General features: G+C 42.5%; 1 protein-coding gene across 9 annotated transcripts in view; it reads left to right on the plus strand.

The window, feature by feature from the left end:
- Positions 1-26,960, plus strand: part of LOC118553122 (bis(5'-adenosyl)-triphosphatase) — a 1,451,800-nt gene that overhangs the window by 1,422,050 nt on the left and 2,790 nt on the right. For all 9 annotated transcript variants that reach the window (XM_078076485.1, XM_078076478.1, XM_078076488.1 and 6 more), the window contains one exon: positions 4,408-4,517. In XM_078076485.1, coding sequence (XP_077932611.1) covers positions 4,408-4,509 — 102 coding nt within the window. In that variant the 3' untranslated portion in view covers positions 4,510-4,517. The remainder of the gene's footprint in view (positions 1-4,407; positions 4,518-26,960) is intronic.

The following is a 26,960-nucleotide window of genomic DNA, read 5'->3' on the forward strand; positions in this document are numbered from 1 at the left end:
ATCCTGTTAACACTACCTTCCCCAAAATCATTTTCAGGCAGATAAAGTGGAATGACTGCAGATACATTTTTTTTTTTTTAAATCTCTTTTCACAGCTGTATAGAAATAGAATGCTCTTCCAGGAGCCATCACAGACTTTACTGTGTTGAATGTGAATAAAGACTTTTTGGTTCAAATTTTTGCAAACTTTGTAACTTTGGTGAGCACTTTTCCTATAAAGAACCAAGTGCCTGTGAAAACAGCGTCAACTGTTCAACAGTTTCACTGTTGCATGGAGAGAAGGAGAGGGATGTGCTGCGGTGCTGAGCATTTTCATGGCCATTTAACTTCCGTACTATAATTATCAGGAGGGATGATGGAGCACTGTAGTGTGTTGAATCCCAGACAGTCACCTGGAGGAAACACTGTTCTTTGATGTACTACTAACAAAGAAAAACACTGCCAATTAAATTATGACATGCCCCTGATTGTGGAACACACTTTGACTTCAGAGATGTGAAAAATGTGGAAAATGTGCGTGCCTGAAAACCAATGAGCTATGAGATTTAAAGGGAGCCGGGGATTTACTCTGTTCTTGCAATAATAAGCCTTAGGGTGCACCCAGTGCTAGCCTTGAGTCTGTCCTTCCTTTGGACAGCTTGCATCTTTTCCAGGATTCACAGCTAGGCAGGTTTGGGAACAACCCAAAAGCAAGCCAAGTACTTCCTGTGGTCTTTTTCAAAGGGGTCTCCTGGACTAAGTTCCCAGATAAAAGACAGGAAGAAGTCTAGTTAAGTCTGAATTTCAATATCAAACAAATGATACTTATTAGTAAGAGTATGTCCCAAGTACTGCATAAGATATACGAGACACTCATTTCGTTTGTTTTAGTATTTTTATTCCCTAACTCTGGTGGCCATGCTGCCAGAGTAATGTGACTGCATTTGACTATTACCACATGCTTTGACTCTAGGACCTTGACCTTTACCTCTGAGGAGCCTCCATTAATACCTTTTTCACTCCTTACAACAACTCTGAGAGTTAGGGATTATTGTAAGTCATTTTAAATCTGAAGGGGCTAAATTTCCTCCTCAGGCTTGAATGTGTCAGTCGATTCGTTAGTATGGGCCTGAATTTTGACCATAGCTCTTAATCCTTTTACAGGGTATTTAAGATCCAAAAGACACATACCACTGGGAACCATGAAGATAGGAAAGGCACTTTTACTCCCGGCCATAACATCTCTGGGTTGGTCAGTGGTCACTGTCATGGGGACAGTGTATCTAGCCTAATAATAGTTGTTTGCTGTTGCTATGACTACTCCTATGTGCCAAGCACATCGCTACTCACAACTGTTACTGCTCCCTTTTTACAGTGGGGGAAATTGAGGCACAAAGAGGTCTCATTGTCAAAGTCTGGGCCTAACCTCATCTTCTTGGAGAGAGGTTGCTGGATGTTCCTTAGATAACTCCCTCTCCCCCATAACTTTTTATTATAGCACTCTGTTTCTTTACCAAACTAAGTTGACTCTCAAAAGTTCTTCAAACTAGGTCGTGCCTGCCCAGCAGCAGCCCTCTCATTTGGAAATGCCCCTCTCATTCATAACTAACCATTTTGGTGTCTACTCTCCCTACCTGGGTGCGCCCTGAGGACAGTAAAGGGGTCTATCTGTTTCAGTGTTCTAACACCAAGGCTACCCCTTAGCATTGCAGAAACAGAATAAATACCTTGTGCATTAATAAGTAGTCACTGCCTTTCCCTGTGGGCAGCCTAAATTAATCTGGAGGGTTCATCTGAAGTGAACACCCCCCCAGTAAAGCTTCCTCAAGGCATGTAGCACCTTCTGGATGAACCACCATTTGAGTTCCTTAGAGTTTATCTCTGCTAGCCTGCAATAACTTGCAGCCACCAGGTTCTTGGGTTGCCTCATGGAAGCAGAAATGTACTCCAAACGACAGTACATTTAATCTCCGAGTCACCTGGGTGGCTCTCCTGAGACACAAGCCTTGTTCACCAGGGTTGTTCCTGGGCTCCCTATTTCTGCTGAGACTGAAAATTCATTCAAAGGCTCCTGAACTAAATCAGCATCCTAGTGTTGCTGGGACAAGCCCATGGCCCAGACACTCTGATAGAATGAGAATAGAAGAAAAGCAGTTCTAGAGCAGGGTTTGCAAAGAAAAGCCTCTGCTCTGTGGATAGGGTGACAAGCAATGGGCTTAAAGGCAAATGTAGCATTTCTCTGTACATGGGTTCTATCTATACACATATACATTTCCCCCAAATGCAGTGCTTCTCAACAGGAAATGCACCTTAGAATTAGCTGAGAAGTTTGAAAAAAATCCCCAAACTCAGGCCGTCCCCAGACAAATTAAATCAGAATCCCTGGATGGACCCAGGCTATAGCGTTTTTTTGTTGTTGTTGTTTTTTCAGTTCCCCAGGTGATGCCAGTGGGCGCCAGCACTGAACACTGCTGTTCCAAAGAAAGCCACACGCTTCCATCTGGGACTTTCAGGAGGGAAACCTCTACATTTTAAAAACCATATACAACAGAACTTTGCAAATATGATTAGCTTTTGTTTTATTTATTTCCTACCTCGCATAAACAACTTCGAAGTGTCGGCACAACATTGCCATCTGTAAGGCATATGACAATAACAGACGGTCGCCTAATAACCAGGGAGGCATTAACGCTCACAGGCTCTAAATTATTTGGATTCATCTGGTATGATCTGTGGTGAGGAAGCCACTCGATGCTTGATTTCTGTGCCTTTTCCATGGCAGCACCAGAAGAGGGAAGCCATATTTTCCGGGCTGTATATTAGTGTTCTTTGTCATCCGACTGAATTGTTACAAGACGGATTTATAACAGACCCAAAGCTAGTATCCAAATGAAAATTAGTTCTTGAGTAGACAAATAGCAGTCCCGTTTGCCTTGCCCGTAGCAACTGCGTCATATCTGCCTCCACAAGGAAGGAAATGACTTCTTAATGTGGTTTTCTTCCACTAAGGAGAATTAAATCTATGTGGCAAAATGTAAAACCAGAGTGCTGGCAGCCATATTTTGAACAGAAGATCCATGACCCTCATCAACATATTTGTGGCCCAGTTATATGCTAATGAACCTCATTTAGGCTCAAACTTACCCCAAGTAGAAATACAGCTCAGCTAGAGAGCCAGGCTGTCGTTCCTTCACTGTTTCGCCTTGTGTGTCAAAGTTTGCTCTGAACTACTGGGGAAATTTCTCCATCTGCTGCAAGGGGCCACGCGGTTGGGGGTGGAGCGGGGGTGGGGTGGGGGATGGGGTGTCTCTGGGTTAGATTTACAGAGATTTGGGCCTGAGATAGGAGACTCCACTATGGTAGTGGAGAGACTTTTTGCTGAGGCAGCAGGATATTTTTCAAAGGATCTGCCTTTTGGGGGGAATGCACCTGGCGCACGGAGCTGGCCACTCTTTGGTGGCCTGGCAGTTCCTCTAGGATAGATAAAATGGCAAAAATTGTTGGGAACAACTTCTGCCCCTGCCTAGCTGGGTGGTCAGTTTGACAAGCAAAGGAACTTCCCTGGATCTCAATTTCTTCCTTGGTAAGATGGTGCCAAGTATCGCCTGCCTTATGTATAGATTATGGTACAGATTAAATGAAATGATACGCATCAAAGAAACTACCCGTTCGTATCATAAATACCAGCCATCATTGGTGCTGTTAAATCATTTACCTCAATCTCTTCAAATGACTTACCAAATACTACACTGCGCATCCTATGAATTTATACCTTTAGCATTTTACAATGGATAAAGGCCCACACAGGAATAACAAATCTAGTTAATAAAACTGAATTGCAATAGTAGATTAAGGGGGAAAATTTGCCTCCTTAAGTCTCTTTTAATGGATATGCTCTTATTTCTCACTCATTGCTCATGGCTCCTGTATTATTATCATCACAGATTTGCTTGGGTTATTTTGGTTCACTAAACAAAACGGCTCAGAGCTCATAGAAGAGAGACTAAGCCAAAGAGACAAGTAGGTAAACCGCCAGCTTGGGGGAATGGTCATGGGTAGGCGGCCAACTCCATGCCTTCAGTGTCTGGTGAGTGAAATAAATGAATGATGCCAGCCAAGCCTAAGATTAGAGAGTGGTGGGGATTAAGGAAAATGGGAGGATGCTCCCCAGTCTGTGACCCCCACTCACAACCTCCACAGACAAGACAAGGCATGGAATGGGCCACAGAGTAGCCTAATCTGGTTATTTTATTACAAAAGCTGGAAATGTGAATTCTTACATGACACCTCCCCATTTTTCAAATCTGGGCAACCGGTGCAATGAAAAGACACACAACCTTCTGATTTGCAAATTGTGTTCAGCCCACAACACTTGTTCAGAGATCCCCAGGACCCATTAATGAGCCTATTCCATTGTTTTCTCCAAAGCTCCAGAAACATGACAAGGAGGAGGAGGACTCCCCAACCTTGTGGAGGTCCGAGGAGGAAATGGCAGCAGAAGCCGCAACCCTGCGGGCCTACTTTCAGTGACCCTGCAGGTAAACACCGGGCACTTCATCATCACTCACACCTTCCATGGGGCCCCAGAAGGAGGCTCCCTGCCCAGGATGGGGATGCAGACAAGCAGGTGCAGGGGGGTTCAAAGACATGAAAGCCAGAGTGGAGAAAACCCCCACCCTCAAGGCACGGATTCCTACCTAGGGGTTTCCTTTGCCTCCCTGCCTCCACCCACCTTCTACGGGACTCTCCTGTCTATTGGCTTCCTTCCAGTCCACCTCACGTCACCATCCTGCCCTTCTCCAGCCCGACCTCACCAAGCAGGCCAAGATAGTTTTGCAGTGCAAACCTGATCATTTAAAAAGCCAAAACCCTTCGAGAGCTCAAGTCTCAGATTCCCACCTTATGCTGTAAGGTGCTGTGAGCCAGCTCACGACCTCCTGACCGGATCAGTCTTTCTTCCACTTGGATCTCTTCTCCCCAGCTAAATAGCCTTTTTTTTTTTTAATTTTAAGATTTATTTATTTTAGAGAGGAGGGGCAGAGGGAGGGAGAGAATCTCAAGCAGACTCCGCAACTGAGTCTAATGCGAGGCTCGATCTCACAACCCTGAGATCATGACCTGAGCTGAAATCAAGAGTCAGATGCTCAACCAACTGAGCCATCCAGACACCCCTGGTTTTGTGTTTCCCTTTAGTTTTGGCTGCTGGGAAGCTCAAGGCCACAGGGAAAGGTCAGACATGATAGAATTATTTCTTTGCATTAGTGAATGTTTAACTGTTGGAAGATCACAGATTTAAGATTCCGGTAGAAAGCTATAGCCAGTCTCCTTTTTCAAAATGTGTATATACAAGAAATTTTTATGTGATGTCCAGGGCCTCATGTATCTTCTGAAATGTTCTAATAAATAGGGTTGCCATGAAATATTGGGGCATCCCTAGGCTAAAAAATACCATGTGTCCTGCATTTTATCTGTCAGTCCTGTTAATAAACCTCTTTCCATGGACCTCAGATAAAGCACCTCTCCCCTGAATAGTTTCTTTTTCCTTTTTGGAATAGGCTGCTTCATGCGGTCTTGTGTTTATATTATAAGCTGCTGAAGTAGATCAGACACAAATTAAAAACACAATTAGTGAATATTGGTAGCACTGAATTATATAAAATTGTATCCACCACATAGTGATCATGATTTTTAGGTAGAAAACACATTCATTGTATTCTGCTTTCACTTTGAAATAGACGTCTCTTTTAGTTAGTTTTTAATATATGTGCATTTCTTGGGCATTCTCCCCCCACCCTCCATTTTAAAGTATCCTGATTACTTAAAGACCCCGTATCAACTACCTTTCCCCCATTATTGTTCAAGTATGTTGTAGTGTTCAGGCACTTGCATTCTAGAATGCTCATTTTATTGGAGAATGAAATTGGAAGATGTCATCGGTTTGTCAGCTCTGCATCCAGTTGCCTGAAGGATACAGTGCAGTGCTAGCAGAAGCTGTCTTTGATCATTTATTCTGAACCTTTTCCACTATTCACCTTCTCATTTCTTCCTTCCTCCCTCCCTCCTTCCTTGCTCCAGATCAAGCTAGTCTGCCTAAGAACAAAGACCCCTAGGCATAGCTGCAGACCCCTTTCTATTCATCTTATGAAAGCCAGTGTGTCATTTTGGAATGTCCCATTCAAATGGAGTCACTGGTCTTCAGACTCAACTTACTAGGCTTGTCCCCCTCCCCCCGGCCCGGGTTTCTTATATAATGGGTACGTTCCGATAGAGGTGAGAAAGCTCTAGGCTTTTCCTGAGGCTTGCTGAATTGTAGGATTCTGTGTTAGAATGCATTTTCTAGACGTTTTAAGAGGATTTAAACTTAGTACCCAAGTTTCCTATATGCTTTGCTTTGCTTTGTCAGTTTTTGCTTCTGTCCTGCCTTGAGGCCTAATATCTCCTCTCTTCCGGGTGAATCAACTTGCCTTGTAAATCTTGCCAGAAAGATAGTCATCCTAACTTGCTGTACAAACTATTGCCACAGTGCCTGTGGGTTTTTAAATTAGTTAAGATCTGTCTTTACAGGTCTTTGGTTACAGACCAAACAAATCACCTTCAGTGTTCTCAGCAGTCAGATGTGGGAATGAAGAAAAGGAGGGATGACGTGTGTTGCCAAATAGCACAGCTAGTAACTTGGAGGCTAGGGATTTAAACAGAGGGTTCTAGGATTTCACCAAGAGCATCCTCATCCCTAAAGGGACCATAGGGGCACCTGGGTGGTGCAGTCAGTCAAGTGTCCGACCCTTGGTTTCAGCTCAGGTCCTGATCTCGGGGTTGTGAGCTCAAGCCCTGTGTCAGGCTCTGTGCTCAGCACGGAGTCTGCTTGAGATTCTCTGTCCTTCTCCTTCAGCCCCTCCCCCCACCCCCTCTCTAAAAATTAATGTCTTTAAAGGGACTATATATACTTCCCTTTAGAGACAAAGGAGGAAGGGAGCATTCTTTACTGGAAACATGATCATTAAGTTGGTCCACCTGGTTCTTGAGACCCCTCTCCTTCCTTTTCAAAATGCATCTACACACCAAATGTTTATACAATGTTCAGGGGTTCACAGTACTTCTAAAAATTTCATCAAATAAATAGGGCTATCATGGGGCGCCTGGGTGGCTCACGTCATGATCCCGGATTCCCAGGATCAGGCCCCACATAGGGCTTCCTGCTCATCAGAGAGCCTGCTTCTCCCTCTGCCCCCCACCCCACTCATGCTCTCTCTCTCTCAAATAAATAAAATATAAATAAATAAATAGATAGATAGGGCTGTCACAATATTTGAGTATACCTAGACCTGAAGAATTATTCATTGTTTATCTGAAGTTCAGATAAACTTGGCCTCTCCAAGTCTCCCCATTTATACCCTCAGCAGCAAGTCAGTCTTAGGCAGAGCCAGTGTCGAGATGCTGATGTTGCTCGCTCAGCAAGACTGCACAATTTGCAACACGCACAAGGGTAGAGACTCTAGCCTGCAGCGCTTGCATTGATAACAATAGCCAGCATTACCGAATGTAGAAGACACAGCTTCTATGATCCCATCTTGCAGAGGATGAGAAAACCGGGACTCGGTGATGCTAAATGTTATTCCGAGGTAAATAGTTGCAGGGAACGGAGCTGAGAGAACACGCAATCACACCCCAAAGACCATTCTTTTAGTGTCTGTACAGCCTACCTTTGCTAAAAGAGCTCGATTTTCCAGCCAGCACTGCCATTCTATCCCAACTCCCCTTGCGCCCTCTGAATGTTCTCCTTAACCTTCTTCACCTGTTCTGCTTGCCCACCCCTCTCTTCCCTGCTTGACTCCCTTTCCAGCCTTGTTAAAGCCACCTACCCTGGCATCTGCCTCCCGAGCCACACTGCAGCTGGGCAGCAGGAACCCAAACGGGGCTGAACTTGCACCAACTGACTTTGCCCTGCTTATAAGTTGTTCTAGACCGAGCTAACGCCTCCCTTGGCTGCCTGCCCTCTTTCCTCCACACTATGACCACGTGCCTAAATACTATGACCTTGGGCAAATACAGTGTTTCCCAAATCGCTCTCATTCCCATTTTCTCAGGCTTTTTTTTTTTCATCTTTGTGTCCCACCAGGGTATTGTGTGCTCATTATTTACCTGGTTCACTTTTAAACTTTATATCTGAACCTCAATGAAAAACGAGTATTACTTGTGATTAGAAGTGAAACATGCAAATGAAGATAAAAGAAAAACAATGCCGATGAATTCCAGCTGGGCACACTTGCTTGCCTATAGCTGTTGGGACTGAGATTCATTCTCTCTTTGTTAGAACGAGAGCCTAGCCACCCTACAGAGGCATTCAATTCCAGCACCAAACTGAGACTCTCTGTGTGACCTATTTAAAAGGATTAAAAGGGAGTAAGTTAAGCAAGATTCAATGAAGATCACCTAAAATTATCTTAAATGATTCCCATCTTTGGAAAATAGCAGTGGACATCAGAATTCAAACCCAGAGCAAGCTGACTCCAGGCCTGTGGCAACCCCCTAAGCCAGTGCCCCCTATGCCTCTTACCAGGAATGTGGAGAAGATAAGGCACCTGGGGGGGAACCAGAGTCAGCTTCCCTAGGGGTAAGAGGCCAGTCTCTTGTACCTGGCTAGAGGACAGGACACTGGGCAAGAAGCCCCGCATTATGCCCCACTGCCCCCCACGCCGGCGGTCTCTAGGCTGATTGGATCTGTTTGAAATCACTGCTTCTCTTGGGAGGCCAACTCCTAGGGCTTGGCCTTGACACCTTGTTTGCCATTAGTCTACCTGAAAAACCAGTGTGTTGAGGAGAAGAATGTGGAAGCCTATAGCCAGAGATGCCCAGTATGGGAAACGGTCTGTGATGGAGAAAAAACCCTGCTCTCTGCTAAATGTTTGGTGTGGAAATAGCCAGCAACCTCTCAGTAAGTAAAAACCCCTGTTCTGTATCTTCTTTATGTATAAACCCACATTAATCCTCAGCATCAGACTGCCATAGGACCACAGAGATAAACATCCCCAAACTATGAACTGTTTTCTCAGCCTCTTGAAGCCATCAGGGCATCAACATCCGCTTAGTTGTATGGAATTCTCTTGATGTTCCCATGTAACCCTGCAGGATGATTTGGTCCTCTGACTACTCTCTGTATCCTTTCTCTAGTAGAAAATGACTTTGAATTGCAGTTTCTTAAGCAATAGTGAAAAATAGGCATTGCCTTCACCAGGCACAGGCAGAACCAACAGTCCACGGGTTGCTGAACAAAGCTCCCTCCACCTGACAGATCCCTGATGAGGTGGAAATCCTTTGGCTCCAGGAATTCAACATCCACCTTCTGCTTCAGTGAATTTATGCCTTGGCTCTCTAGACACTGGGCTGAGTTCTGGGACGCGGCTTTGCGATGGCTCTGTTCTGAATCACATCAGAGGACGGTGCATCTCTATCCCTTATCTGTGCATCTTTCCTGGAGCATAGAATTCTTCATGTAGGTATTTAACACTTGGGTTTGCTGCCTTCACACACCCACGTTGAGTTTCCTACTTAATTTTAAAGCAATGACATGTGTCCTAGTCCACCGAAGGTTTCACTATCTCCCTGTCCCCACTCCCAGCCCATGTTAGAATGGAGTGGGCCAAGTTGTTTGTAAAGTATGCAATCATCGCCCCTAACTCGGATAGAAAGCCAGAGCAGGGCAGGTTTCCACACCCTGTTGTGTCAGCAGAGTTCATTTGTAATTCATCAAACTCTCCTCTGTGCATGCCATTATTTTATAGATAATTGGTTGCCTCTCATTTACTCATAACAGAGCCGTGCAATTTCAAAGCAACTGAGTCAGCCCAAAACAGCATTATTAGTAGTTACAGATATACTGTCGAGGCAAAATTTTGACACTGGCATTTTTGAAAAATCACCGTAATTCCAGCCACTGGACCACACTTACATCATAATCATGGATGGTTGAGGTGGATGAGAAAGGACAGCTTTGCTTATTTAGCACATGTTCTGGTCACTGAATTGTACCTCTTACAACACACCCCACCGGCTTGGAAAAACTTTCCTCCTTCACAGAGAGATTCTGCTCTCAGCATAGCAGCCCCTGATGAGAAAGGCCGAGGGAGCAGATTAGAGTATTCTCATGTTTTCTCAGGGGAGAGGAGGGTTTTAACTTCAACTCCTTGGCCAGTTCAGTCCTAACCCCACCAGGCAATCCCCACATGGAGGTATCATCAATACCAAGGAAAGTGTTTGCCAACACTGGTTGCCAAATTGATACAATAAAATTTTTTCTTTATCATGGAAGTACAGGAGAAGATTCTTTAAGGCTAATGACACTTTCGCCTTTAGTATATTCAAAGCTCTTCAAAAAACAAATCATTTTAAACACAGCTGGAAAAGAGATTTTAGTTTGCTTTTCCCTTCCTCTGCAGTTCGTGTTTCTAAGGCCCTGTGCTGCCTCCCCTTTTTTTCTGTGTAGACCACCTTTATAGAACCAGATTTCTGTAGCGAGGAATTAAAGACTCTAGTTTTTGGATTAATATATTCATTAATAAATCAGGTTCCTATGCTCTAAATTGGGAACAAGAAACCATAGAATTATAGCAACTTTAGAAATAATCAAATCTAATGTCCCATTAAATGATTTATTTTACCACAACCCAAAAGTATGACCATCTAGTTATACTTGAAAAACTTCCCTTTATAAAAATTCGGAGACAGTCCACACCCCATGGTTTCAAAATGGGTTTTAGTTTGCTTATTTTTAAAATATTTTACCAAGATCCCGCTTTCTCTACATATGCCCAATAGTTCAGGCAAAAGATTTCCACAGGTCACTGATGACTAAAGAATCTACAGAATTTCAGTTCAAGTGATAGGAAAAATGACTAGTGTCCCATGGTTAATGTTAACCCTTATGAGTCTTTGAATGACATGAAACCTCAGCACAGAGTTCTTTTCAGAAAAGTGTAATCCAAATGCCAAAAATAACTTTTAGCTGCATCTTGCAAAATGGTGATGGAACAAAGCCTATCATCATCACCATCCTCAGGACCCTCATCATCATCCTCATCTCATCTCCAAAAATGGATAATGTATCACACATCAATCTGCACACTCTTGTAGAAACTTTCCAAAAATTTTTCCCCACTCCCAAGACTTTTTTTTCCCCCTCTCTACTTGCTTCTCTTCACCCTGTGTGGTGTTCTCCTTCCACTTTTCTCATTTTGTCTTTGTCTCTGCCAGAAAGGAAGATGGGAAAAAGGCTCTCCTAGAGGTCATGGAAGGTTAAGATGAAGGAAGGTATAAAATTCATATTAGTAATCTTTGACCTATCATTTTGTAATAACATTTATACAATTCATTCTATGCCTAATATGTCCCTAAGCCACTTCTTACACAAGAAGTCCTCCATTATTTTGACATTCCAGGGGCGTCAATCAAGTCAGGTGCTCAACCAATCAGGATACACTAGAAAAAGCAGTTCTAAATTGTACTTCTCTTCGTGTTAATGTTTTTCTGATGATCCAAAACACACTGCAGTATGGTCTACTCCTAATTTATCATGAATGGTGAGCAATGGAAACTGTATCTTCTTTATTAAAGTAAAATCCAAAAAATGGAGGAAAGAGGGGAGAGGAACTAAAGAAAGAACATTTAGAGAATTAAAATATCCCACTGGGGCCACTTGTCTCAGTAGTGTTAGTAAAATTAGATCTCCAGCCCAATTCTATGTAATGTACCCCCTCTTCTTCCTCTTCCCTCCTTTAAGGGTACATGAGGTAGAACATGCTCTTTGGGGAAGATAGGAGTCATGCAGAGACAAGGAAGGAGAGTGCTGGAAAGACATCTTGGGAACTCGTCTTCACTTTCTTGTGGCCAGCTCATTTAGGTGCTGGATACCTGCCACCCACTCCCATGCCCTTTCCAGGCCCCAGTGCACTGACCTATTTTGGTTCACTATTACCATTTTGCAACCCTGTCACAGGGCAAATCTTGTTTCTCCTACTAGAGCCTCATATAAATAATCTGGAATCAAGAGAATGTCAGGTGGCAGATAATGCCTCTTCTAAAGAAAATGATTGCCTGGAGCTTTACACAGAACTTTCTAGAATGTGCTTTGAAAAGAAAGGACTGGTAAGGTGAATATTATGGTTCTGTAAAAATTATGTCCCAGTCCTTCCCCACCAAAGAGGAAAAAAATATATATATTTTTAATCATTTGTCCTAAGTACTAGGCATATTCACCACCAAATCAAAGAATTAAAAGATCATTTTCAATCTCCTAAGAATAATGTCTGGATTGTCTGCCATTTTGTTTTCTACTCTCAGTGGAAAAGTCTTAAATAATTTAAGCTGGCTCCCTATCAACATTGCTACTAAACTTAACTCTGTGGACTTGGACACGTCACTCTTTTGTACCTCACTTTTCCTCTCTCTGAATTACTATGATGGAAAGCATTTTAATTATATCCTAGGGTTTTTATGAGAATAACACAAAGTAACAGCTAGGAAATAACACTAGCAGAAACAGCTCTAAATTGTGCTCCTTCTAGATTTAATACCTCTCTGAGGATACAAAAGACATTTCAGTATGTTCTACTACCTCCAATTTATCATGAGTCGTGAGCAATGGAGACTGCAATTGTCCATTAGTTATGCCAATATGTAGATTCATTATTTTCCCTATGATTTCCATTATATTTTAAAGATGATAAATTATGGAAATGTTCAGGTTAGGATAACTTGGTTTAAACAATAATTAAAGAATAAAACCTGTAGGGTAGGATATTTTCAGACCACCAAAAGAGAAAAGAAAAAGAATGACTTCTGCTGCTATCACTAACAGACCAAATAATTTGAATTAAATATCCCACTGTGTTCAACTAGGAAGAATTTTACAGAATATACACAAACATCTATTAAAGGTAACAAGGCAGCAAGGGATAACAAGGTCAAGATCCAAGAGCAGCCAGAAATCAGAGAGAGGAGGCCAGCTTTTGTGGCTGCTTCTCTACTGAGGGCATCTGTGTCTTGAAGAAGAGGCAGATGGGGCTACAAACAATAAAAGCTGGGTTTCCAATGGTAGAGCACTTTCTAAATCTCCATACCTGGTGGGAATGCAAAAATCCAGGAAAGTGATATCCTTGGAAAAAGAATGACTCAGGTGTAAGCCTGCCCTGTTACCAGCTACAGCCCAATTTCAAATCATCTGGGCAACTGAGAAAGTTTCAGTCTTGGAAATGTAAGATCCCAAATTGCTAGTCATATTAGGTGCCTGGCAGAAACAAAGAAAAAAAAATCATCCCTGGAAAAAAATAATACCACCCAAGATCTTAAATCATTTCTACAAATTATTTTCTTCAAATACCCAACACATGAATGTGTACATACATATACCCCATAGCATATGCAGAGTCAAGTCAATACAAATAAGATTGGAATCACAGGATACCTAAAATTGGAATGAAAAGACACAGTCATTAAAATAACTCTCTTTAACTTGTTTCTAGGTAGAAAAGATTTTTTAAAATCAGCAGAGAGCTGGAATCTATAAGAAAATGAGATGATGTGAAAAAGAACCAAACAGAAATTCTAGAGCAGAAAAATACAATAACTTGAGGAATTAATTTAGGAGCAAAAGGAGAGTTACTAAACCCTTAAAGATGAGCCATATGAAAAATATTCAGAATGTACTAGAAAGAGATGAAGGAAGAGTGGGGAAAACTATAAAAGAGGTTGGAAAACATAAAACATAATGAAAAAGCCTAAGAGATAGTTATTCACAGTTCCAAAACAGTTCCAGTGGAATCTATATTTAAAGAGATAATGGCTGTGAATTTTTCAAAACTGGCAAAAGCCACCCATCCGAAATTCAAGAACACACCAACTGCAGAAAGGCAAAGAATGAGTCTCAGGTTTAATAGTGGGGGTGGAGGTGGGGAAACCTAACTCAAAGGAGTAATAGACCAAGAGACTAAAGGCAACAACAACAACAACCAGAAAATCACAAGACCATGGAATGACATCTTATTTATTTATTTATTTATTTATTTATTTATTTATTTGAGAGAGAGAGAGAGCATACGAGCATGGTAGTGGGGAGCAGAGGGAGAGGGGCAGAGTCCCAAGCAGACTTAGGGCTTGATCCCATGACCCTGAGATCAGGACCTGAGCCAAAACTAAGAGACATTTAATCGATTGCACCACCCAGATGCCCCAAGGAGTGACATCTTTAAAGAACTGAAAGAAAATGACTGTCACCCTAGATTTCCATACCCAGTTAACATATTCTTTTAGAATGAAAGTGAAACAAACACATTTTCTGACAAGGCTGAGAGAATTCATCACTGGCAGCCTCATCCAAAAGGAATTCTAAAGAAAAAGCAATCAATGGAAATTAGAAACAATTTTGAACTGAAGGAAGAAAACGAAAATTTGTGGATGCAACTAAACGTGTGTTTAGAGAGTAACTTGTAGTTTTGACTTCTATGCATTTATTGGAAGAAAATAAAAGCTGACAGTAATATGCTAAATGTCTATCTGAATACTGCAGTCATTCAAAAGGAAAAGAGCATATAATGAATAATTTTAGACCAGTAAATTTGAAAATTGAGGTGAAATTTGTAAGTTTCTAGAAAAAATACATTTTACCTAAACTGACACAAAGTAAAAAAGAAAATAAGAATAATTGGATAACTATTAAAGAAATCAAACCCCAGTCAAAACCCTTCTCACAACGATAACAGCAGTCCCAGATAACTTTACTGCTGCATTCTACCATTCAATTAAGAAAGAAACAAGAATCTGAATAAGATTATTATCATCCATATGACTGATGGAACAAATTCTGCCAGAAAATTGAAAAAAAGAGAAATTCTTCCACTTCTCAATTTGTTGTATGAGTTGCCTTCTTGCACATGAGCCTGACAAGAACATCACAGAAAGGAACTCTATAGACTCATTGCACATGGAAATGCAGATACTGAAGTCCTAAAATGTATCAGATAGGTAGACAGATTGTGTGTGAATGTGTGTGAAGGCACAATCTATGAAAAGGGAATACATTATGACCAATGCAATGAGGTTTCACATTAGACTATTGAGCATTGTCTCACTACACTAATAAAAGATAGAGGATAGGATCATCTCAGTAGATGCGGAAAAATATATTGATCAAATTCAACATCCAAATTAATAAATATAAAAGTTCCAGGACACTAAAACTAGAAGGGAATTTATACTTAAGGGTGAAACGTTCAAACTATTTATCTGAGATTGTAAATGAGATGACAATATTTACTATTAGTCCTGCTATTTCACAATGTACTGAAGGCCCTAGCTAGTATAGTAAGGCAAGAATGAGAAACAAAAAGTAGAAGGATTAGAAATGAAGGAATAAAAGTGTCATTATTTGTAGACAGTATGATGTATACAGAAAACACAAAACAAGCTGCTGAGAAACAACTAGAATTAATGAGTAAACTTAGCAAGGCCTCTGAATATAAGATCAATATATGTAGGCTTTTTGTTTCTCTATTAGCCACTCTCTTAGCACCGGCTGCCATATCAAAATACCATAGACTGGGTGGCCAAACCAGTTGTGGAAGCTAGAAGTCCACGACCAAGGTGACAACAGGGTCACGTTCTGGTGAGAATCCTCTTCCTATCTTGTAGCTGACACCTTCTCACTGTGTCCTCACATGGAGGAGAGAGAGAGCAAGCTTTAGCTCTTAGTCTTCTTATAGGGACACTAACCCCATCATGGGGGCCCTCCACTCTCATGTCCTCACCTAACCCTAATTACCTTCCAAAGGCCCTACCTCCTATTACTATCACATTGAAGTTTAGGGCTTCAACTTACGGATTTTGAAGGGACACAATTATTCAGCCCATAACAGCCACACAGTAAGAAAATGAAAAAAAATTGAAGTTAGCTTATGTAGATTTACCCGCCGCTATCTCAAAGCAGAGTGTTCTTTTGAAACATTTGCTCAGCCGAAATGGTGTAAAGCAAAGAAGCAATTACCATTAACTTATATGGAAATTTTTTTTGAGCATTTCCAGACCCCAAAATAACCTCTTTTAGGCTTTTTTGATACTTCAGGATACATCTTGCTAATGGATGCACAAAATGAGATAAAACAGATGCTCACAGACACAAGTCATGGCAGCTTGATGCCGAGTGTAGTGGCCAGGGAAGGAGCTCAGCAGGGCCATGCTCACTGCAAAATGCACTCTAGGGTGCCTGGGTGGCTCAGTCCTTAAGTGTCTGCCTTCAGCTCAGGTCATGATCCCAGGGTCCTGGAATCGAGCCCCACGTCAGGCTCCCTGCTCCATGGGAAGCCTGCTTTTCCCTCTCCCACTCCTGCTTGTGTTCCTGCTCTCACTCTCTCTCTCTGTCAAATAAGTAAATAAAATCTTAAAAAAAAAAAAACAACATGCACGCTAAATGCTATTTTTGCTTTTTTCCTTTTTCATAAAAGCAAAAATCCAATTCGGATTTCTGTTAGCAAAAACAGGTACTGGGGCGCCTGGGTGGCTCAGTCGGTTAAGCGTCTGCCTTCGGCTCAGGTCATGATCCCAGGGTCCTGGGATCAAGCCCCACGTCGGGCTCCCTGCTCAGCGGGAAAAGCCTGCTTCTCCCTCCCCCACTCCTCCTGCTTGTGTTCCCTCTCTCGCTGTGTCTTCCTCTGTCAAATAAATAAATAAAAATCTAAAAAAAAAAAAAAAAAAAAAACAGGTACTAATGTAGGTCTTTTGTAAAAGTGAAGGGGTGGAAGTAAATTTTCAAAAAGCAGGGGATACCTATGTTAACATCAGAAATCAGATGCCTAGGAATAATTAAAGATATGTAAGCTTCTAAACAAAAAAACTATAAAGTAGTAGTAAGAGGCATTAAAAAGGAATTAAATAAACAGAGAGATGAATGACTCAACTTCATAAAGACTCAATTCTCCTCAAACTGACCTGTAAATTCAATGCAACTCAGATCAAAATTACCATAGGATTTTTTGGGTTTTTTTTTTTCGTTGTGGTGGTGGTGGTGAACATTTACAAGTTAATTCTTATGCTTATGGAAATGTAGCCAGAGACGATTAAAAAACTAGACAAACGTGTAGGAGGGCTTACTCTACAGGATATCAACTTATTACAAGGCTACAAAAGTTAAGAGAGCATGGTGTCCGTACAAGGAGTAGACTAATGGAACAAAATACAAAGCCCAGAGCCAGGCATACATGAATACTTGATTCGTGATTAAAATGAAGTCACAGAGCTGTCGGGGAAAACAAAATCTTTCCAATAAAAGGCCCTGGGAAAATTGGATATCCACGTAGAAAACGAATGAAACTATACCTTACCTCACACCTTACGTGAAAGTCAATTCCAGGTGGGTTAAAATTCAAAATGTGAAGTGTAAAACCATAAAGCGATTAGAAGATAATATAGGAGAATATCTTCATGATCCTTCTATAGGGAAAGACGTTTTAAATAGGACACAAAAAGCATTACCATAAAAGCAAGACTGATAAATTGGACTACATGTAAGTTAAATTCTGTTTATCAAAAGACACCATTAAGAGAGACTAAAGGCAAGACAGAGTGGGGGAAGGTATTTGCCACATATGTAACAAACAAAGGACCAGTGCCCAGATGTTTTTTAAAGAAAAAAAAAAAACAAAAAACACCTTACAAATCATTAAGAAAAAGTCAACAGCCCAATAGAAAATACAAAAAGATTTAAACAGGCACTTTGGAAAGGTATCACAATGGCCAATGATCTTTAGTCATCAGGGAAACGTAAACTTAAAACAACGAACTATCACTATATACCCACCACAATAGTCAAAAGTTTACAAGACCGATGATAGCAAATATTTGCAAGAGTGTGGAAGAACAAAAACACAAAAGAACACACACTGCGTGATTGCATTCGTGTAAAGTTCAAAAAGAGGCAAAACTAAATTATAGTGTTTAGAGATACACTTAGAGGGTAAAATTATAAGGAAAAGCAAAGAAGCAATCACCCTAAAATCAGACCTGTGGTTACCTTTTGGGGGATGCAAGAAAGGGGCGGTTATTGAGAAGGGAAATGTGGGGTGGGAGGGTAGAGGCAATGTTCTACTCCTCGCCATGGCCGGTGGCAAGATGTGTGTTTGTCTTGTATTAATTCTCTAAGCCATGTGGGTATATATGCATGTATATGTGTGTGTTCATGTGTATACCACGTGTGTGTGTGTGTATATATATATATATCTTCTGCGCTTGGATATATATATATATGTATCTTCTGCACTTGTCTGTATGTGTTGTATTTCACCCTAAAAAGGACTAAAAATAAATCAGATAAATAAAAACTTTTAAATTAAGAAAAGAAAAGGAAGGAAGAGATTGACTTTAACATATGGTCTAATTGCTGGCTGGATAGTCAATTATTCCAGAATAGACTTAAAGAAAAAAGAATAATTGTTGCATATAATCTTTACAGACACTCTGCTCCTACATCAGAAAGTCTATTCTCTTCCTCTTGGCCATCCTCCCTGACTTTAAGAGGCCACACAGGCCAACAAGATCATTATTTCAGGAACTAAGTTATAGAGATCACCACAGAGAGGACACTTTATTATTAATGATTCTTAAGGATACCACTCATGGAGCACTTATTATGGACAAGTTATACCAAGCACATTATAGGCTTTATGTCAGTTAAATCCCACAGCAACCCTGGAATACTGTCCTGATTTTCAGATGTGGAAACTGAGGCTTACAGCCACTGTGGGACTTGCCCAAGGACTCTCAGAGTTGTTATGTGGAGATCCAAGGTTTAAGTGCTGGCAATCTGACTTGGGAGCCCGCACTTAATTTTACACCAAAATTGGTGGGTTTCTGTTTAGAAACATCCTCTCCTGCTTAAAATCTAGCTAACTGACAACAAGAATTATACAATGAAGCTGAGGCTTAAGATACCACTTACTCTTGCTTCTTCACTAATTTCAGGAAAGGAGCCAGAATTGGTAATTTCTGTGCTAGGGGCTTTGGTCACTTTATCTTCCTGTCACAACCCTGCTAAAGAGACAGTACCTGCCCCCTGTTTCTCTATGCAGCCATAGTTATAAACTGAATATTTTCCTAAAAGCTAAAATTGCATTCAATGAGTAGGAGTGAATCAAAGCTAATCAACCTTGGACCATAATGCATTAGATGTTGCATTCTTAGGATCAATGAGGACTCCCAACAGCTCCATTCAAGATTTTTCCCTCTAAAGATAGGGGTTTTTCACCAAGAGTCTGAAATTAACACTTGGATTTCAAAACACTGAAAAGCTTGTTGAGAGATTCGAGCAGAAAATATGATGGGGTGTAGCAGACATTTTTTTTTAAAGACTATTTGAGAGACAGCACGAGCAAGGGGAGGGGCAGAGGGAGAGGGAGAAGCAGGCTCTCTGTTGAGCAGGGAGCCCCATGCAGGGCTCGATCCCAGGACCCTGAGATCATGACCTGAGCTGAAGGCAGACGCTTAACCGACTAAGCCACCCGGGTGCCCCTGTAGCAGATGTTTGAATTTGGAACTGCCGGTCTCATCCGCAAGCCACAGTCTGGGCATGTGAACCCCCACTCAGCTTATTAGAGTTATTCTCTACCATTTGGTATATGGACATAGAGAGACAAGCCCTTGAAGGGGTGACATGTATTTGAGACTATTGACAGTCACCCTGATCATTATGTGGAGAAGTCTAATGCAGGAGAAGCCCCCAGAGCGAAGGGAGACAAAAAGATACAGAGCGGGGGAGGAATTCCTACATCGACCCCACCCTTCACAGTTAAATGGTCAGGAATGATGTCAGTTTTCTTCAGAGGCTCATTTGAACTGGGTTTCCTTCCTTACTTGCCTTCAAGAGTCCTGGCTACAACAGGGGCATAGACTGCTTGCTTCCTAGAGGACCCTCTTAACCTTGAGGGTCTAGGACTCAATCACCAACTATTTATGGAGATACCATTTTGAGCCAAACATTGAGGCACAGTAGGTGAAGTGTATCCCTGCCCTGGAGGAAGTGCTGGTCAATCTCAAGCAATAAGACTGATTCGAGAACAGGCAAGCTTGTGACTGACTTCTGTGCAAGTCGGCCGTACAACGTCAACAGTAGCTGTGACCAAGTTGATGTCTCTCTACCTTATCCCACCATAGAGTAGTTGACTCTCTGTCAATTCTATCTAACCCCCATGCCCACACACAATTACATGCCCTCCAAGAGCCACCCCACGACCTAGGATTAGCCAATCAATTTTAATGTGTATTTAAGGGATTTTTCAAAGTGTGTGAGTCAGTGTGTAAAAGGATAGCTCAGGTAATAATTAAAGCATTAAAAGAACCCAACTGAGGATTCTCTTTCCGCCAGCAGATATCTTTAGGTCAACAAGGTCTATAAAAACTGGCAGATCATTTCCATTCCTTTAAGACAGGTAAAAGTGGCTTTGAATGTAATTAGATGTTCGTAGCAATTTTCCCTCTGCTAAAGCTCTACATCTTGCTCTAATGAGGCCTACAAAAAGTTTAGAACTGTTGGCATTCTAAGCTGCAAACTGACGGTGTGGTATTGCTTTGAAGAAGTGAAAGCCCATGATATTGCTTGAATCATTTTTTAATTAGAAATGATAAGCCAGAGTTATAGCTTTAGGAAAAGGAAGCTTTCTCCCAGGCAAGGCCAGGCTTGGCACTGCGGAGCTCTGGGCGGCTCTTAGAACTTTACCCCCTCTCTCACCCACTCTCAGTTGGCTCCAGCAGATTCCAGAGTTATCAACTTGGAAGAAGGAATATGCCTACTGTAGTAAAATCAGCATTTATCTTTGACACCCCTATCAAAGTTCTGTTTTATTACTCTCTTCTCAAGGATCTGTTATCTATCTGGGCCGTTTTTTTCCTTTTAAGGTGGAAGATCTTGTGTGCGGTTAATTTTAATTTTTTTAATCCTTTCAAAGAATGAGACTCCATGGAAATGCAATGTAGTGCAAAAATTTAAAAGAAAAGTATTCTCGGTAAAACCTAAGAACTTCCCCCTCGTTCTGGGTAAGCTTTTGTGATATTGCAGTTAAAAATATAACTTCTGTATGTAGCACATCCTATGTCATCTGTTGACTATGACTCTTAAAATACATATCTATACCCCCAAACTCACCCAAGGTTGTACAAAAGAATGAACACATTAAAATAGGAAACTCTTTTAAATGGCACGCTAGATTATGTCTCTCCTCCATACTTGGGAAAGCCAGCCAGGGCCTAATCACAAGAAGTTTTTGTGGCCACAATAAAGAACCGAAGATCAAATCCAGTCTCCTCTCCCATGTCTCTCGCCCACACTCATTCTTCCTGCCTTCCTGCTTCCTTGATGTCACCAGGTCACATCAAACACACCCCCGCTTCGGGGCCCTGGCCCCACTTGTCCCCCTCTGCCTGAAATTCTTTCCTTTTCTCCCTCTATTTAGGATTTAATCAAATGTCACCTGCTCCAAAAGGCCTTCCCCAAGTGCCCAGTCTAAAGTAGTGCCCCTGTCTCCTTCTTTCCCTTAAACTGGCCTTCTTTTTCTTAATAGTGCTCACCATCATCTGTCATCACATTTTAGATTTATTTGTCTCCACTAGTAAGTGAGTGTCTAAGGACAAGGTCATTGTCTCTAGCACTTGGAATAGCTCCTGGCACATCATGAGTGTTCAAATCACTTGCTGATATTTCTTTAGAGGTGCCTTACCTGTATCATCCTGAGTTCTAGTAACAACTCTATGAGATAGATACAGTTAAGTTCCCATTCTGTAGATGATGGAACTGAGGCACGGATAGGCAAAGTAACTTGATCAAGGTTACACAGCAAGTAAGTCACAGGCCTAACTTGAACCCAGAGCTCTATGTTCTTAAATGCTAAATACTAAATGAACTCTTTAGACACTTGCAGAGCCCCCTGTCTCCCCACGCCTGGGCAGCTTCACTCTGCACTCACTCCAGAGCCTGGGGCCAGGATATCGTCACAGACCAGCACTGTCCCATAGGAACAGAATGCGAGCCACATGTGTCATTTAAAATTTCCCAATAGCCACATTAAGGACTGATTCAATTAATATTTATAAATATTTATATTTAGCCCAGTATATCCAAATATTATTTTGATATCTTTATAATCTAAAAATATAAATATAAAAAATGATTGAGCTGTTTTATGTTCTTCTTTTAGAGTAAGTGTTTGAAACCTAAACTTTATACTTTCTGCACATCTCAAGTCTCATCTTTCAGGGCCCGTTAGCTGCATGTGGCTAGGGGCTACCATATTGGCCACTGCAGGTGTGAAGAGGTTGAACTCTGGGATTAAGCACATCTGGTTCCAATCTTGCACTTACATGTGACCCTTCCCCAGCTGGAAAACGGGGTTATGATATCTACCTCATGGGGCTGAGGTGAAGACTGTCTGAAGTTTCTGTACATAAAGATGTACATCCTTAGCACGAGAGCTGGCTGGTAGATGATCGGGACAGATGGCTTCCCCTGCTGAGCACAACCTTCAGGGCCTCTCTTCCTCACTCCACTTGAACTTTGTGTGCAGGTGCCTCTGTTTCCACTGTCTGCCATGACGGGGGAGGGCTCTGGTGGGATGGAACAAGGAATAAGGCAGGCTGCTCGCTTGAGTCTTGTCCCCTGGACCATCTGGCTGGGCATTGGAAATTGGGTGAACCTTCTAGCCCTCTTGCTGGACATATTTATATGCCCAGCAAGGAGTCCCTTCCTGAAAAAAATAATCCTCAAGTCCTCAAAGTGAGCACTCAGCTATCTCTTCTATGAGTGGGACAGTCAGTTTCCATGTCCCTAATGAAAGAAATCACTCTGAGCATCTTTGGGCCAGAAGGGAGTCAATCTACTGTTTCACAAAGACAGAAACAGTGGTCCAGAGAGCAGATATAACATGTCTAGGCATACAGAGTGACAATACAAGCTTAAAACTGGACCCTTCCTATTTGCAGTCTCTATCTGAATACCCATAGAGATAGCTCCTTAGAGATTTCCTCATATGGACTGCTGATATCTCTGCATGGATGTGTTCATTGCTGTCTTTTCATCGGCATTTCATTCTAAGCATGAGAAAGAGTCTCAGGAAAAGCAGGGTGATGTGAAATATTCTGTGTTCCCGGTAGCCTTCAACTATGTTTTCTTGCCAGTTTTCGACCTTTGATCTTTTGGTCCCAAGCAGAACTTGAATGTAATTCAGGTTAGTCTCTTTGTGAGTCAGTGAAGCAAAGTGGAACTTATTTAACCATCAGTTTCATGCTCAAAATAGAGCCTTCAAGATTCCATCTTTTTGTTTTTGACGAAAGGCCCTGCTCCAGGCAATAGATTTTTATCCATTAGCCTAAGTATCTTTTGGATTATAATCTAAACTCACATACATACAAGGCAGAAAGGACAGTTATATCAACTTCAGTACCTTATAAATGGCAGAGAACAAAAAATATAATAACCCCATTAGGCTGTTAAATGTGCTGAACCCTGACAAATTCTCAACGTGACAATCCTTGAGTATTTATCTATAATCCCTCAGCAAATACACCTTTTATTCAACCACAGAGTTGTACACACTCCAGGCACAAGTGCCATTAATTAAATAACACACTCAGCAAACTCTCAGAGCCATTAATTATCAAAGGTAGCCTGCTCCATACTTGGCTCCAAAATTCTGTTATAACAAAAGAGCACAAGCAGAGCGAAGGAATATGGGAGAGGAAGGTCACCCTCAAAAGCATGATAAGAAGAAGCTGTCAGACAAAGTAAATGACAAAGCATGTATACATTTTAGCTTTCCTTTTGCCCCTTTGGAGAGTTGGGAAGAAAGGAAAGTATTTCACATTGTAGGGACTTTCTTTCTCAAAATTAGTTTCTCTCACGAAAGACGCAAGTAAATATAAAGTAATCCTTTTTCATTTCAACTGCGTCTCAGGGAAAAGTAATATCAGCTGAAGATTTAGAGACAAATAAAACCTGTTCTTCATAAGCTCCCTCAGAACGAGAAAGCCTTTTAAGGGGAGTCTTTGCTGGGTACAGATACAGGGAAGGGGACGTCGAAGGGACAAATGTGGAAGACGGAGGCCTTACTGGTTTCAAGTGGGCAACAAGAAAACGCTCCGGGAGTACTGCGAATTTGCCAGCAGCGGGTTTGCTCTGTTCTGCCTCCTCACTCCCACCATCAAGCCTCAAAGGCTTCGCAGCTTCGCTTGCCAGGAGACAGCGGGATAAAGGAAGTGCTAAGCCCCGCAGGGTCTCCCTAAATCACTCACAGCTACAAGCTTGGGCATCATCTTTCTCATGTGTTTGCTGTTCTTAGTGTTTGATTTATCCCTTCAAAGAGAAAACTGACAATGCCGAGTCTGTGGCCACTCTATAAAGGACAGCCCCCCGGGGTGAGCCCCAACTCTGCTGAAGAGCACACGGCATCTCCCCTCCTGAGCAGGGCTGGCCCCACGGTGCCCTCAAGGATGCACAACTGCGGGACTGGGCCACGGGGAAGTTTCAGGGGAAGTTAACGCACACTTTCTCATCAAAGGAAGTTGTGTTATTAATCAGTATGAGTGGCGCACCTCAGAGGAGTGGTTTAGAGTTAGGAAACTTGGCGTGAGGTCGCCCTGCTCTCTTGAGTCTGTCCTCGCACCGCTGGGTTTCTGGCCACTGTGCTGGGGGGGTAACCCCTTCTATCTCTAGATGGAAGGATAATTGCACTGCCTGAGTTCCTCATCAGAGTGGCTCTCTGTTCCTCACCATTTCTCCCCCAGCTTCCCCTCTACCCACTTACTCTAAGAGATTGCCACCAGCGGCTTTTGTGGCCCAATTTCTGAGACCAGTTTATTAAGAAAAAACTGAAAAGCAGAGGTCAGAGGTGCCTGCCCGTAGAAAATTGCTCCTCTTGTTTTTGGTGTGAGCAGAATGACTTCCCATGGCTGTCTGCCTGTAGCTCTAGCCTGCTAGGAACAAAGAGTTACTTTGAAAAGAAGAGAGCTCTTACAGAGGAATTTGATGTCGGTGTCTCAAGACTTTGTTTTGCTGGTGAGTGTGATGGCTTTGCCTTAAAACCATTTCTGTGACATCCCTGGTTTGGATGCAGAACAGGTCATCTTATTTAACCTCAGGGGCAGGAAGCACTTACCTCTGAAGGCCACCATTTGCCTGGAATGCGCGGCCCTGCTAAGGCTGCAGCAGACAGACAACCTTACTAGAAGTTGGACGTTTGCATCTGAGACCTATTGAAACTTGTCTCCAGCACAGGGCACTTGGAGCATTTTATTGGGAGCACACTTTGGAGCTGAATCAAAAAGGAGACAGAGTTAGAGCTCTTTGCTTTCACACATAGTGGTTTCCACCCAGAGGTCTAAGCCACCCTTCCAACCCGTTAGATCAGAATCTTGGGGGGGCGGGTAGGATGGAGGCATGTCATTTTTTTTTTTTTTAGACCTCCCCAGGTGATTCCAGTGAATAGCCAAGTTGAGAAACACAACCTTCAAGAAACTGAAGGGGACATTGTGTTGAGTTTTTGTGGCCCCAGATGTTCCTTTTGCCTTCTGTCAGTTGGATGGACCATGGCCAGCTCCCTCCGAGGTTCACCTACAGAAGAGAGAGACGTTGATCTGTTTTCTTAGCTTCAAAGCAGAAACTCCTCCTCTGGGCCTATCAGAGAGGAGGAGGCACAGAGGACGAGGTAGAAGCCTCCTTCACTGACACACTAGTGAAAAGATGTTGCCTTGAACGCACGCAGAGGTTGGCTGAATCTGCTGAAAATGGGAGACTCTGCTCCCATTTTGTGGAGAAGGACTTTTTGGAGTATGATGACACCGGCGCGGTCAAGAAGTCAGCATGGTTCAGGTCATAAGCCGGGGGGATCCGTTTGGTACCTCCGCTTCTGCCTGTACTCACTAACTCATGACAACAAAATGCAAATCGACGTAGAAGACTTGCCTGAGGCCTCCAGGGAGAGCCAGATGAGAAGATGACAGCACCCACCACACAGCCAGCCCTACCCAAAACTTAATCTTTCTCCTTTAGACATTTTTATTTTCCTTCCAAATTCGAAGCTCTCCTTTCCAAAAATCTCTTCTACAGTCCAGGGTCATGGTGCTTCCCTTCTGCCTTTATTCCCTACCCTGCAAAACAAATCTCAGATGAACTTCATAATACTCCCTGTTATTCCTCAAGCACGGCCTTGCCGGGGAGTGGGGCATCCTCGGTTCATCTGCCACCAGATTAGAGACATAGAAAGACTTGAAAAGCACATGTTCGTGGCAATCAGTCACACTTCACACATTCCGGGCCCATGCTCTCTGTTCTTGAAGCTCCAGAAAGGCCACATTTTTGGGACTGGTTGCCTGGCACCCAGTCATCTCTTGCCTCACCACATCCTGTGCTGAGTGTCTCCCCACAGGGGCTGGAAGCGCCTTGAGGATCCCATCATTCACCTCTTTGCACCTCCTCAGGGTCTCACTCACACTTCAGTAAAGACATTTGTTGATATACCCAGGCAGCCCTGAAAAACACCACTGTCTAAAGGGGCTATTAAAAGGAACTAAGGACATGAAGGGCACCTACTCTATGACATCCAACCAGAAGATGGGAAGATGAGCACCTTGCCCAGAGGCACCCTCTCCAAAAATGAGACTGAATCTCTTGCTGCATTAGCTAAGCTCTGACGTTCACTTGCTTTGACTGGCAATGCAATCTGGAGAAAAAAATCACAGTAGTGACACCAGGGGCTAACCCAAGTGAGTGCTTGCAGTGGGCGAGGCTCTGCTCCAAGTGCTTTGTGTGCGTTCACTGGCTCAGTCCTCTCCCCGACCACAGCCGGGCATGCTCCACATGGCCTACAGACACACAGCCAGTCAGTCATGAGGCTGGACTTCAGACCCAAGTCTCCGCAAAGCCCGACACATTCCCTCTCTGTGCTCTGGCATGAGAAGCAGAC

Source organism: Halichoerus grypus, chromosome 1 (genome assembly GCF_964656455.1).
Source record: "Halichoerus grypus chromosome 1, mHalGry1.hap1.1, whole genome shotgun sequence".
NCBI lineage: Eukaryota > Metazoa > Chordata > Mammalia > Carnivora > Phocidae > Halichoerus > Halichoerus grypus.